At 45.0% G+C, this 13,638-nt stretch overlaps 1 protein-coding gene and 1 non-coding gene across 2 annotated transcripts in view; one reads left to right on the top strand and one right to left on the bottom strand.

Annotated features, from left to right (window-relative positions):
* Positions 1 to 6,927, bottom strand: part of SUMF1 (sulfatase modifying factor 1) — a 102,442-nt gene extending 95,515 nt beyond the window's left edge. The window contains exons 1-3 of the mRNA XM_038771739.1: positions 6,793 to 6,927; positions 4,585 to 4,705; positions 2,363 to 2,512 (exon numbers count right to left, since the gene is read on the bottom strand). Coding sequence (XP_038627667.1) covers positions 2,363 to 2,512; positions 4,585 to 4,705; positions 6,793 to 6,927 — 406 coding nt within the window. The remainder of the gene's footprint in view (positions 1 to 2,362; positions 2,513 to 4,584; positions 4,706 to 6,792) is intronic.
* A 660-nt stretch (positions 6,928 to 7,587) lies between these two features.
* On the top strand, positions 7,588 to 7,725 carry LOC119920695. Its single transcript, XR_005448424.1, has one exon. It is a non-coding gene; the product is annotated as a small nucleolar RNA SNORA7 (small nucleolar RNA).
* The last annotated feature ends 5,913 nt before the right edge of the window (positions 7,726 to 13,638 follow it).

Genomic DNA, 13,638 nt, shown 5'->3' with positions numbered 1-13,638 from the left:
GGAGTTTTTGCTTGATTAGTAGGTTGACAGGCATAATGTAAAGAAATAAATTTCAGATGTGGACCTAAGTGCTCAGGGGCTGGGAGAGAGCTATGCTAAGCCCTGGGGAGAGGACAGTGCAACAATAAACAGACACATTCCCTGCCCACAGTGAGTTTACAGTCTAGAGGGGAGGTAACTGAGGTCCAGACAATCAATCAATCAATCAATCGTATTTATTGAGCGCTTACTATGTGCAGAGCACTGTACTAAGCGCTTGGGAAGTACAAATTGGACAAGTGAAGTGACTTGCCTAAGGTCACACAGCAGACAAGTGGTGGAGCTGGGATTAGAACCCAGGTCCTGTTGACTCCCAGGCCCGTGCTCTGATTAGTATTATCCTTCACGTGACAGAACGTCAGTGAGTGCATCACACTGCAATTGATCCGTCATATTTATTGAGGGATTACCTAGTGCAGAGCACTGTACTAAGCACTTGGGAGAGTACTTAGAGAAGCTGCATGACCTAGTGGCTACAGCATGGACCTGGGAGTCAGAAGGACCTGGGTTCTAATTTCTGCTCTGCCACTTGTCTGCTGTGTGACCTTGGGCAAGTCACTTCACGTCTCTGGGCCTCAGTTCAATTCATTCTCCTATTTAGACTATGAGCCCCAAGTAGGACAGGGACTGTGTCCAATCTGACCCTCTTGTATCGACCCCAGAGTTTAGAGCAGTGCCTGGCACATAGTTAGCACCTAAGAAATACCACAATTATTATTATTATTACAATACAACGGAGTTGGTAGACTCTACCCATAACGAGCCCTTTTAGACTGTGAGCCCACTGTTGGGTAGGGACTGTCTCTATATGTTGCCAACTTGTACTTCCCAAGCGCTTAGTGCAGTGCTCTGCACACAGTAAGCGCTCAATAAATACGATTGATGATGATGATGATGATGATAACGAGTTTACAGTCTAGAAGGGACTATCTAATTGCCCTAAATCCCCAACTACAGATGGGATCTTATTTTAGGCCTGGCAGACCAGATAGTACCTTTCAAAAAATTTTAAAGCACTGAAGATTCCACCTACTGTCTGATGGCCTTTGGAGTCCCAAACTAATTTTCAACCCGGTGAAAAGAGAATTGATAATTAGTACTCTTGGTCGGAATTCGGCGCAGTTCTCCCTGAGTACTCATGGTTGGCTTTTGGAGCCAAGGTGGTAGGTACATGATGCAGAAGTCTCCACCTATTCTTGACTCCAAACAGTCAATCTGTCAACGGTATCTATTCAAGATTTCTAGTATGCCAAGCACTGAACAATAAGTAGATACGATTCCTGCCCCTCACAGAATTTACAGTCTAACAGACCTCAACACACTCTCTAGCCATCACTCTATCTCCCTGCTCTTATTCCTGTCCAGGCACCTTGAATGGCCTCCATATACACGTGCCACTTTCCTTGCCTCCCCTTTCTTGAGCCTCTGAAATCTGGATCTTGGCCAATTCCCTCTATTGTGCCTCCACTCACCATTTGAGACCTCCTTTTGGCCCTCCTCTGTCCTTATCCTCTGACCTTTCAAGCGCTTAGTACGGTGCTCTGCACACAGTAAGCCCCCAGTAAATACGATTGAATGAATGACTTTGACACTATTGACTATTCCCTTTTCAAGAAACTCCCTCCAGCTTTGGTTTCACAGATACAACAAGAAGCAGCATGGCCTAGAGGAAACAGCTTGGGCCTGGGAGTTAGAGGACCTGGGTTCTACTCCCAGCTCCACCACTTATTTCTGTAAGACCTCAGGCAACAGTGCCTGGCACACAGTAAGCGCTTAACAAATACCATAATAATAATTATTACTATTATTCTCTGTGTCTCAGTTACCTCATCTGTCAAATGGGGATTCCATACCTGCTCTCCCTCCTACTTAGACTGTGGGGCAGGGACTGTGTCCAACTTGATTTGTTCTTTATGGTATTTGTTAAGCGCTTACTCTGTGTCAAACAGTGTTGTGAGCACTGGGGTAGGTACAACATAATTAAGTTGGACACAATCCCTGTCCCGCATGGGGCTCACTCACAGTCTAAGATTATCATGAATCTATCCCAGTGCTTAGTACAGTACTTGGCACAGAGCAAGCGCTTAAATACTGCAAGTATCATCAACATCATTATTATTATTCAGTCTCCTTCCTCTCAGACTACTCCATCTCTGCCTCCTTTGCTAGCTCTTCTTCCTCCTTTCAACCTTTAACTGTTTTCACTCTACACATTCTCTTGGATAGCTCCATCTACTCACAAGACTACAGCTACAACCTCTGTGCGAACTACTTCCAAATCTCCCTCACCAACCCAGACTTCTCAGCTGCCTTGCAATCTTACATGTCCTCCTGCCTCCAGGACATTTCCCCGAGGATGGACCCACCAGCACTTTCATTTCAATGTGACAAAAATCAAACTCTTCAACTGCTTTCCTAAACTTACTCCTTCTCTCAAACTTTTCCATCATGATCAACACCACCACCATCCTATCTGTTCCAGAAGCTCACAGACTTCATGTTATCTTATACTCCTCTGTCTTTCACCTCCCACATTCCATCTGCATCTAAATTCTGCCAGCTTTCCCATATCTACCCCTTCTTCTCTACCCTTACAGCTGCCACCTTGGTCTAAACCTCCCGACTGCACTGTCGTATCAACTTCCCTACTAGTTTCCCTGCTTCTACCCTCTCCCCTCTTCAGGTTATCCAATACCCTGTTGCTCAGATCGTTTTCCCACCCTCCCATTTCTCTCCATATCAAACAGGAACTCCTGAACATTTGATTCAGGGTTCTACAGAACCTGCCTCTTTACCTCTCTGTTCTCTTCTCACCTTGCGCATTGTCTCGCACACTCTTTCCTTCCCCCAAACTAACCTCTTAACAGCACCTCACTCGTGACTCTTCTATTTTTGACTCACTGCACGTGCCCTTCTTCTTCCTTGGAACTCCTTGGAACCACATTACTCCCCATCTTCAAAGCCCTCCTAAAAAGTCACTTTTTCCAGTAGGCTTTCCCCGATTCATCCCCAACAACCTACTCATGCCATCTCATTAGCTATCCCTATGCACTTATTTGCATGTCAGTTCATTTTTTTCCACTTCTTTATTCATTCAGTCATCTTTTGCTTATGCTTTTTGTACCCATTTTTCCTTCTGTCCCCCTTCTAGACATATAATCAGGGTCTGTGCATCTCCCCCATTGAATCGAAAGCTCCTCAGAGGGCAGGGATTGTACTTTCAGGGTACTCTCCCTACAGCCTCAAGCAACGCTCTGCATACAGTGGGTGCTTAATAGACACTGAGGATTGGCTGACTGGCATCCTTTCTCATGTACGCTTCCTGATTGACACAGGACTCTACCTGATTGACAGAAAGACTTCAATCCCAAACCTACCTGAACTTTGAATTTAAAGCCACCTAAGCTGATAGTGGGCTTCCGTGGGGGGTTGGAAGGCAGGGATGGTGGATAAAGACGGGAAGGGTTGGGAAAGCTTGCAGGGCTCTGTCCAAAATTCATTCATTCATTCAATTGTATTTATTGAGTGCTTACTGTGTGCAGAGCACTGTACTAAGCGCTTGGGAGAGTACACTGCAACAATAAACAGACACATTCCCTGCCCACAACCAGCTCACAGTCTAGAGGCGTGGGAGACAGACAATATAAATAAATAAATCACAGATACTTCCATGAGTGCTGTGGGGCTGGGAGGTGGGTGGGGTGGAGAACAAAGGGAGAGAGTCAGGGTGATGCAGAGAGGAGTTGGAGAAGAGGAAAGGGAGGGTTTAGTCAGGGAAGGCCTCTTGGAGGAGATGTGCTTTCAGTAAGGCTTTGAGGGGGGGAGAGTAACAGGGTAATTGGTAAAGTCAGGGTTCTTGGGAGTGAGCTTGAAGGCAGAACTAGCGTGTGCCTCCTTACATTATCACAGCCAGCCAAACACCAGAAGTTTTGTGTGCAAAGTGACAGGCTTTCCCCATATGGAATCATGACTAAAATGGAACTTCTTTCAACTGGGAAACATACCAAGTCATTTAAAATTCTACTCAACTCCACCTCCTACACAAAGCCTCTCCTAACTAATCCTCAGATAGTCTTGTCACACCATTCAGTGTTGTCCTAAGCTCTTTTTTGTATGCATCCATAAGATTATGTGTATAGTTCACGGAGCAGTTTGACTCCCTTATCCGATTCTGTTTTGTGCTGTGTCCCTTGTAATTCTCCCAGTGCCTGGCTCAGAATGTTGTGTGAAAGAGGCACTAAATAAGTGCTACTACTCTTATGAGCAAATAATCTGTATAATTCAGTCCCCAAATGCACTTTGACTTAAATCATTTGGATAGTTCAAGCAGATGGCATTTTGGGAAATGAAGCATCAATAGTATTTGCATATGTTGCCCATTCCTCCCCACTTCGAGCAGAAACCTTAAGGCAACCGTTCAGCTCTCTCCATCCTACATACCCACTCTCTTCTCCCCCAGCATCCCAGGAATCAATCAATCAATCAATCAATCAGTTGATTGATTAACTGATTGGTTCTGTATGTGCCAAGAGCCTAGTGTAGTACTCTGCAGGCAGTAGATGCTCCTCGGTGTTATTTCAAACCTAGTTCCTGGCCCACAGGAGGCTCCCGATCTGAAAGCGGGGGAACCGATGACAGAACAGGGAAAGAAGTAATAGGATAAATGCTGCAAAAACAATAAAGCAACAATAACGATAAAAGCAATGAAAGCTGAAGTACACTACTGATCATTGAAATGTAAATTCCTCAAGGGCCAGGACCATGTCTATGTGCTCTGCTCACAGCAGATAATCAAAAGATGCTACAGAATGAATGAGTGCACGCTGGAAAAAACAGTTTTCGGCCCTTAATGTCTGAGAAGCTATGGGGCCTAATGGACAGAGCATGAGCATGAGAGTTAAAGGATATGCGTTCTAATCCCAGCTCTGCCTGCCACCTAATAATAATAATAATGGTATTTATTAAGTGCTTACTATGTGCAAAGCACTGTTCTAAGTTCTGGGGAGGTTACAAGGTGATCAGGTTGTCCCACAGTCACAATCCCCATTTTCCAGATGAGGTAACTGAGGCACAGAGAAGTTAAGTGACATGCCCAAAGTCACACAGCTGACAACTGGAGTCGAGATTTGAACCCATGGCCTCACTCGTGACTCTTCTATTTTTGACTCACTGCGCATGCCCTTCTTCTTCCTTGGAACTCCTTGGAACCACATTACTCCCCATCTTCAAAGCCCTCCTAAAAAGTCACTTTTTCCAGTAGGTTTTCCCCGATTCATCCCCAACAACCTAGTCATGTCATCTCATTAGCTACCTCTGACTCCAAAGCTCGGGCTCTTTCTACTGAGCCACACTGCTTCTCCTTACCAATCAATAGATCTATCAATAGTATTTATTGAGTGCTTACTGTGTGCAGAGCACTGTACTATGAACTTGGGAGAGTACAATAGAAAAGAGTTGGTAGACACATTCCTTGCGCTTGCCAGCTACGTGACCTTGGGCGAGTCACTTAAGTTCTTTGGACCTCAGTTTCCTCACCTGTAAAGTGGGGATTTAATATCTACACACCCTTCCCCTTATACCGTGAGCACCATGTGAGACAGGGACTGCATCTGACCTGTTGATCTTGTATCTACCCCAGTGCTTAGTGTGGTGCTTGATACATAGTAAGCATTTAATGAAGTGCATAATTCAGTGCTCTGCACACAGTAAGTGCTCAATAAATACGATTGGATAAATGAATGAACAAATGCTATTATTATTATTATTATTATTATTATTATTATTATTATTATCATTATTATCCCAGCATGGCCATCCTTCCCTAGTCCGACAGTCATAACCTTCCCAGTGTCCTATTAGTTCATTCATTCAATCGTATTTATTGAACACACTTGTGCAGAGCACTGTACTAAGTGCCTGTAAAGTGCAATGCGGCAACAGATAGCGACAATCCCTACCCAGCAATGGGTTGAGAAGACAGGATGTTGCCTGTCCCTCTTTTAATAATAATGATGGCATTTGTTAAGCGCTTACTACGTGTGAAGCACTGTTCTAAGCGCTGGGGGGGGGGAAACAAGGTAATCAGGTTGTCCCATGTGGGGCTCACAGTCTTAATCCCCATTTTCCAGATGAGGTAACTGAGGCCCAGAGAAGTTAAGTGACTTGCTCAAAGTCACACAGCTGACAAGTGGTGGAGCCAGGATTAGAATTCATGACCTCTGGCTCCGAAGCCTGTGCTCTTTCTACTGAGCCAAGCTTTTGCAGGGTGGATCTTCACCTTAGCAATAACAGGCAGACAATCGATCAATCAGTGATATTTACTGAGTGCTCGCTGTGTGCAGAGCACTGTTCTAAGCACTTGGAAGAGAACAATAAAATAGAGTTGGTAGATTCGAGGAGAGGAGACTGAGACTGAGCCCCTTCCTTCCTGTCCCCCTCTCCATCCCCCCCCATCTTACCTCCTTCCCTTCCCCACGGCACCTGTATATATGTATATATGTTTGTACATATTTATTACTCTATTTATTCATTTATTTATTTTATTTGTACATATCTATTCTATTTATTTTATTTTGTTAGTATGTTTGGTTTTGTTCTCTGTCTCCCCCTTTTAGACTGTGAGCCCACTGTTGGGTAGGGACTGTATATGTTGCCAATTTGTACTTCCCAAGCGCTTAGTACAGTTCTCTGCACATAGTAAGCACTCAGTAAATACGATTGATGATGATGATTGATAGGAGGAGGAGGTATTGCCTTGCAGCCCCTCAGGACCCCGATGGAGCTACCCAGAGTCTCCGCACCCAGCTCCTGGGGGATGGGTCTTCCTCCTGGAGATAGCAGGCCAAGGGGATAATGTTGTCCTGAAGACCCCAGTGTGACAGTCCACATGGCTGCATTCACACCTATTCCCACCTCTCTCTCCTGCAAGGCAGATGGTCACCCCAACGATACATCGAAACAGATGACAAGCAAGGGGATGCTGGATTGCGGCCTGTCCACCGGCAGTGAAGGGCTGCTGGTTACATCACACCTCTCATAGCAGGCTACGGGGGGACAGTGGACCACAACAGGATACCCAAAGAGCAGCTTTCGGTTAACACAAATTGGGGAAACTGAGACATTGCAAGGCAAAACCTCGGATGGTATCGCACAGCTGTGGACACCAGGGAGATGAAGCAAAAGATGTGCCAGCCTAGGCTAAAGGGATTAAAGGTGTGGTGACTGCCTTAGAGCAGATGATTGCAACATCAAGAAGCAAAAAAACTGCTAGTCATTGCACATAACGAAAACTTCAGCACGGCAACAGATCATCTTTATATGCACACTGTGGGGAAGGACTAGTTGATTGTACATTGTCTTACTGGTCACTCCTGGTGAAAAATCTCTCATCAAGTGTATTTACCTTTGAACCTAAGAAGCTTAGAACTTACAGTCCTCTAGACTGTATGCTCATGGGCAGTGAGCGTGTCTGCTAACTCTGTTGTATTGAACTCTCCCATGTGCTTAATACAGCGCTATGCGTATAATGGGTGCTCAGTAAATACCATTGCCCTCTCAGGGGCCCACCTGGAGAGTTTCCAGTACTCTAGCAGTCACAACTACAGGGGGGAGAGTCAAGCAGAGGCATACCCATTCCATTCCTAGCTTGGGCAGTGGCTAGTGAGTGGAAGACAATCTGCTACAAGTCAAAACTCACCTGTGCTGGGCAGCAGTGGCATGGGAGAGAGTCAAGGGCAGAGATTCGTTTAGTGCACATATGGAGGCAAAGGTAAACCGCTTCCATATTTTTACCAAGAAAATCTATGGATACACTACCAGAACGATTGCAGACGGAACTGGGGCGTTTTGGGAGAGATGTGTCCATGGCGTTGCTATGGGTCGGACACAACTCAATCAATCAATCAATCAATCGTATTTATTGAGCGCTTACTGTGTGCAGAGCACTGTACTAAGCACTTGGGAAGTACAAGTTGGCAACATATAGAGACAGTCCCTACCCAACAGTGGGCTCATAAGACAACAATAAACACCACTGATTGATTAAGAACAGTACCCTCATCGTCATCATCATCAGTGGTATTTATTGAGCTCCTATGGTATGCAAAGCACTGTACTAAGCTCTTGGGAGAGTACAGTTCAACGGGGTCAGGAGGCACGCTCTCAGCCCACAACGGGCTTACATCTAGAGGGACCCAACCCTCCTCGACTGAGAGTGAGAGGCTGGGGAAGGAAAGTCCAGTGACTTTAATCTCACCTCTTCCATTCTTAGACATTACTTCTCACACATGAAAAGCACCTATTGATTAAGATGAGGGACGGAGGTGAATGGCAAATGAGTTTAGAGACACAAGTCTAATTGAACTAATTGTCCTTGTGAGATATTCATTCATTCATTCAATCGTATTTATTGAGCGCTTACTGTGTGCAGAGCACTGTACTAAGCGCATGGGAAGTACAAGTCAGCAACATATAGTAAGCGCTTCACAAATACCATTGAAAAAAAAGACCCACACCACCTGCCCCATTGTTTGCTTATAAAGATTGATCCTTGCTAGGCTAATGGTTTTGTCTCCGGTTTTGAGCAGTCGCTTTGATAGCTCATTCTTCTGTTCTAGGAGAGCATCCTCTCTCCAGGTGCCACCCTCTGGGCTGTCTGCTGCACTGATCTCCTAATGGTTCCCTTCTAAGTCCCCTGGCTGAAGACTGGCTTTGCTATTTCTTTAAACTCTTGATTATGTCCTCTGGGCATGTATACCCCCTCTCAGATCACCATCCAACAACTGCTTAAGTGTCCTGCTGTTGTCCATTCTTCTTACATCTTCATCCCAGCAGGAGGGAAGGAAATACAATGTACTCCAAGGACATCGCATGTATGCCAATGACATCGCAAGTGCTCAATAAGATTAAAGAGGGGGCAAAAATCAAAATGGGAGAGGGGGTGCTGGGGCTGAGCGCCAAGTGAGACAGGGGATGGTGGAAGGAGTGGGTAGCCCTGCCCCTCCCTGGCTTCCCATCTGTTGAGCGGTTGACAGAAAACCTCAGGAAGTGGCCCTCGCTCTCTCTCCACCTTCGTGTCCCCTTCCATCTCCCCGAGGCCCAGTGGGAGTACAGGCGCAGGATGCGACTGAGGCCCAGGCTGAGGCAGCTGCTTCCCATGGATAAACAAAGCCACGGTTTGGGTTGTATAAGGAGCTATAGGAGCTGGGCCAGCCCCTCCCGCTTGGACCCGAGGTCTACTTATGAGCTACTGAGGCGAAGGTCGCCGAGTGCCACCCCCTCCTCCTTTCTCCACTTGCCCTGTCCCCCGCCCCCAAAAGGAAGCTCTTCAATCTCCTCCGTCCTGGAACATACTCCCAGATCTCTACCCAAGCAATCCAGTGCTGGGGACAGCAGTGGTAGGAGGGAGGAGGGAGGGCATGGGTTCACGTCTCCTCCCCCCCCACCCAAGCAGCATGACCGTGGGGGTCGGGACTGGGTCAGAATTGAGGAATGGCATTGGACCGGGTGGAGAGCAAGGTAAGGTGAGGGGGCAGAGGAGCTGGGCTGAATCAGACAGTGCTGGATGTCAGCTGTGTGACTTTGGGCAAGTCACTTAAATTCTCTGTGCCTCAGTTACCTCATCTGTAAAATGGGGATGAAGACTGTGAGCCCCCCGTGGGACAACCTGATCGCCTTGTGACCTGTCCAGCGCTTAGAACAGTGCTTTGCACATAGTAAGCACTTAATAAATGCCATCATTATTATTATTATTAAATACCGCACAATGCAAACTTACCCTCCTCAAGCATGACCTCCAGCCCATCTTCCCCAGGAATGCTCATACCTTGCCAGTCCCCACAGGGGTTTTTATTTGTCTGTTGGCTTTTTGTGATATCCCTTAAGCACCTTCTAGGTGTCCAGCACTGTTCTAAGTGCTGGGGTGGATACAAGTTAATCAGGCCGGATACATGCCCCTGTCCCACATGGGGCTCATATTCTAAATAGGAGAAAGAACAGCTACTGAATCCCCATTTTGCAGTTGAGGCAAACAAGGCACTGAGAAGTTAAGTGACCTGCCCAAGGTCACAGAGCAGGTAAGTGACAGAGCTGGGATTGGAACCCAGGTCCTCTGGCTCCCAGGCCCACGGTCTTTCCACTAGGCATGCTTCAGCCCAGTGGTTGCAGTGTTACCGCTCCCCCGCGCCCACCACCCTGTCTCCCCGAAAGCCCCTACCTAAAACCAACCGTGCCAGGTGATGGCAGGGGCAGATGGCATTGCCAGAGCGCTGCAACACCCACATCCTCTGCGGCCAACACCGGACACCTACGCTTTTCATTCCCCTCTCTGGTCAGTGTGACGTATGATGCAGCTGCAGCAATTCGAGGTTCAGCACTTCCAAGCAATTCATCTTGGCATGCCCATCCCGACTCTCATTTTTGAATTGGAACCCTGTTCGAGGGAGTTCCAGTTGACTTCCACCGCAGTTTACCCTGCCCCCATCCATCCTCCTGTAAGTTCTGCTCCTCTAACGTCTTCTCCTTCTGACAAAAAGAGCAGCTCTCTGGGGTGGGCTCCAAGAAAACTCTCGAGAAAGTTGGTCTCTAAGATAAGAGGAAAGCATCAAAGAGGAGCCGTGCCACTTCTGCTCCTACTCTCAACTCCCAACTGTGAGTCAAGTTAGTGCTGGGATTGTCAGATACCCACTCAAAATATGACATTTTTACTCTGGGTCCCATGACCAAATGTTGACAGACCGCAGACCTCTTGGGGATTTAGATGTTACTTCCCCTTTTATCTCAACTTGCCTGTGGAATCTGGTTCATGAGAGTGTGGTTGCCTTACAGAGCACTTAATGTTATTATTTTCACCATTTCCTAAATGCCTCTATGCTCTAGGTACTAAGCACATTCAAATAAATGAGTCCGAATCCCTTCTCGACATTCATAAATTCCTCAAACAGTGCTCCCCCGCCCCCTAAAATGTCACAACACTGATTGGAACCAAAAAGTAAAAAAATCCCAGGAGAGAAGAGTTCGAATAAAACATTTCCCCACAAGACAGAATGAAGAGGAAGCAGCAAGTTTTGAGCATATTTTGTGAAGATGTTGTAACAATAGAAGGAGGGAACTCATTTGTGGTATGATGCAATTGTTTTAGAAATGAATGATATCAAAGAGGGCCAGGATTAAATTAATTTTCAGATAATTGCAAGGAAAAAAAATGAACATTACCCTTCTGATTCCAGGAGGAAATCCTCAAGGAAAGATTTATCCTTTCAAGGGAATATGTTACCATTATGTGAAAAACAAAAACAAACTATAGGGAATAACCTAATTACTTTGGGAATAAGAAGCCCAGAGTGACTTCTAGATTAAAATGACCTGGGAAAAACAAGTTTGTTCAATCGGAAAACCCAGGAAGTTCTCGGGTTTGCTGTGTAAGGAAAGATTACATAACATTAAGTGAATGGTAGGAATGACAATTATCTGGTGAATTCAAGCTATGTAGATAAACTCAGTCCTTTTCTTCCACTCCCACCCACACTGCTCGATCCTTCCCCCCGTCTTTTTACCTCCAATTTTTAAACTAGTGCTTGAACTTCGCCAAGTGCAAATTTATTTTCATGTTATGCTAGAAAACAGGTTAATCGTGATTTAGGAAGAGAGGTTTACAGTTGTAAAACTTGTGTCGATTAAATCTCGGGTAGCTTTAAACAAGTCCGTGTCCTGATTTAAGCAAACTAGCTATCTATGCATTTTAAATTCAGAGCAGATAATTCCCAGATCTCCATTTTGCATGTTCCTGGTTGGAAAAGGTGACCACTTCTGCGGACACATTTTTTTGGTCCTCTCGGCTGCCTTCAAAAGGAAACGTTTTGAGGAACTGATCAACTATATGCTGATTGAAAAATCCAAGTGAAAACACATTTCACGAGTTAACCTTGTTGATCCAATTAATTTTTAGTGTTTTGCATATTTAGATGGTCAAACAAGACATTTTTGCTTCTTCTCATAGAAAACACTATGCTACCGTAAAGCAAATTTTGATGCTAATGATAAAATTCATCATTTAATGGCTGCAATTAGTCAAGGATAATTTACACTCGCTGAAGTGTGGCAGCTCCTTGAAACACCAGAGGAATAGTTTTTCTTTTACTCTTTAAGTTAAACTGAAACATTACCAGATGTCATTCTCCAGCCAGAAAGTACCCCAGGCAGTAAAATGAGAGTGCTTGTAACACTTTTTAAAGTCTTTGGTTCCATTCTGTTTTTACATTGCTCTTTTGTCCCCTGTGATTTAGTTTGAAAAGCAATTGAATGGAAGGAAAATGAAGAGAAAGTTAATTATAAGACCTAGTTTTCTCCACTGTTTTTGGGGTCAGAATGTTCCGATATTCCATTTTTAAAAATTAGTTCAACAAAAAGATTTACCCACAGCAAACCTCTCATCTCACTCACAGTCCCGCTCTCATTTTCCAGCATCTTGTGAACATCAAATAGTGGTTGATGAAGTTCAAACACAAGTTGAACAGTCTAATGAGCAAGTTTACTTTAAAAAAATAATGCATGGATTGAGGAAAAAGTGTTATGCAATGAAGAAATGGGTTTTCTTTGAAATTAGAATATGATTTGGTGAGTTGGTCTCTACCACTATTTTTCCCCCTTTTCTATCCTGAAACAATCTCATTCCAACCCCTCTTAGGTTGCGACTACTTAGGAAACAAAACGTTCAACTTAAAAAAAAAAGAATGACAGAAAACGCAAACCAAAATCCTTGGCCATTCTGCTCACTTTTGGATTTGAATGTTTTTCTTCATCCTCAGTGGTATCGGTATTTATTCAGCACAAAACACAGTTTGGGGTGGGCATGTGCCTACCAATTCTGTTATATTGTGCTCTCCCAAGAGTTTGGTACAGTACTCGGCACATAGTAAGCACTTAAATATCATTGATGGTGATAGACAGAAGCAAGGAGTCTACATTGTAAATCAAATCCTGGTCTGGATACTCCCAAAGACAGCCGATTTCTCCTTGTCCGTCATCTTGAGCCAGTCAATCAGACTAAAGTCTTTAAACAGACTTTTGCTTTACCTCAGCAACTACACACCAACCACCACAGCACTTAATAACACAGATCGATTTACATATTCTACTATTTAAACCTTTCTTCCCTCCTAACTGTAAATTATTTCATGCTTCTCTCTCTCTTTAGACCTGAGGGCAGGGATCCCTCTATTTTCACTCTATTGTGCTCCCAGAGCGTTTAGTAAAGTGCTTTGCACACAGTAGATGCTCAGCAAAATAACTGTAGGCAGTTGCCCTTCCGACTTGAAGAAGACACCACTCACAGTGAAATTCATCTTTGGGTGCACGGATGACTGAAAAGGTCAATGCAGGGCCCATAGCCCTGGCTGCACTGTGTATACACAAAGGTTGTTCCTTGTTGGGCTCTCATGTTTGATCATTGCAGCACCTGGCTCTGTTTTTGTTTTTACCCCTTCATTTCTCAATCCTTATGCTTCTACTCCAGAACAAGAAGCTTTCTGGGTAGCAGGGCACCATGTTGGTTTGTCTGTGGCAGTTCACTCCTACTTTTCACCTGGAATACAGTACTGCCTG

Source organism: Tachyglossus aculeatus, chromosome X1, assembly GCF_015852505.1.
Source record: "Tachyglossus aculeatus isolate mTacAcu1 chromosome X1, mTacAcu1.pri, whole genome shotgun sequence".
Lineage (NCBI taxonomy): Eukaryota > Metazoa > Chordata > Mammalia > Monotremata > Tachyglossidae > Tachyglossus > Tachyglossus aculeatus.
This window is presented reverse-complemented; position numbering and strand designations above follow the sequence as displayed.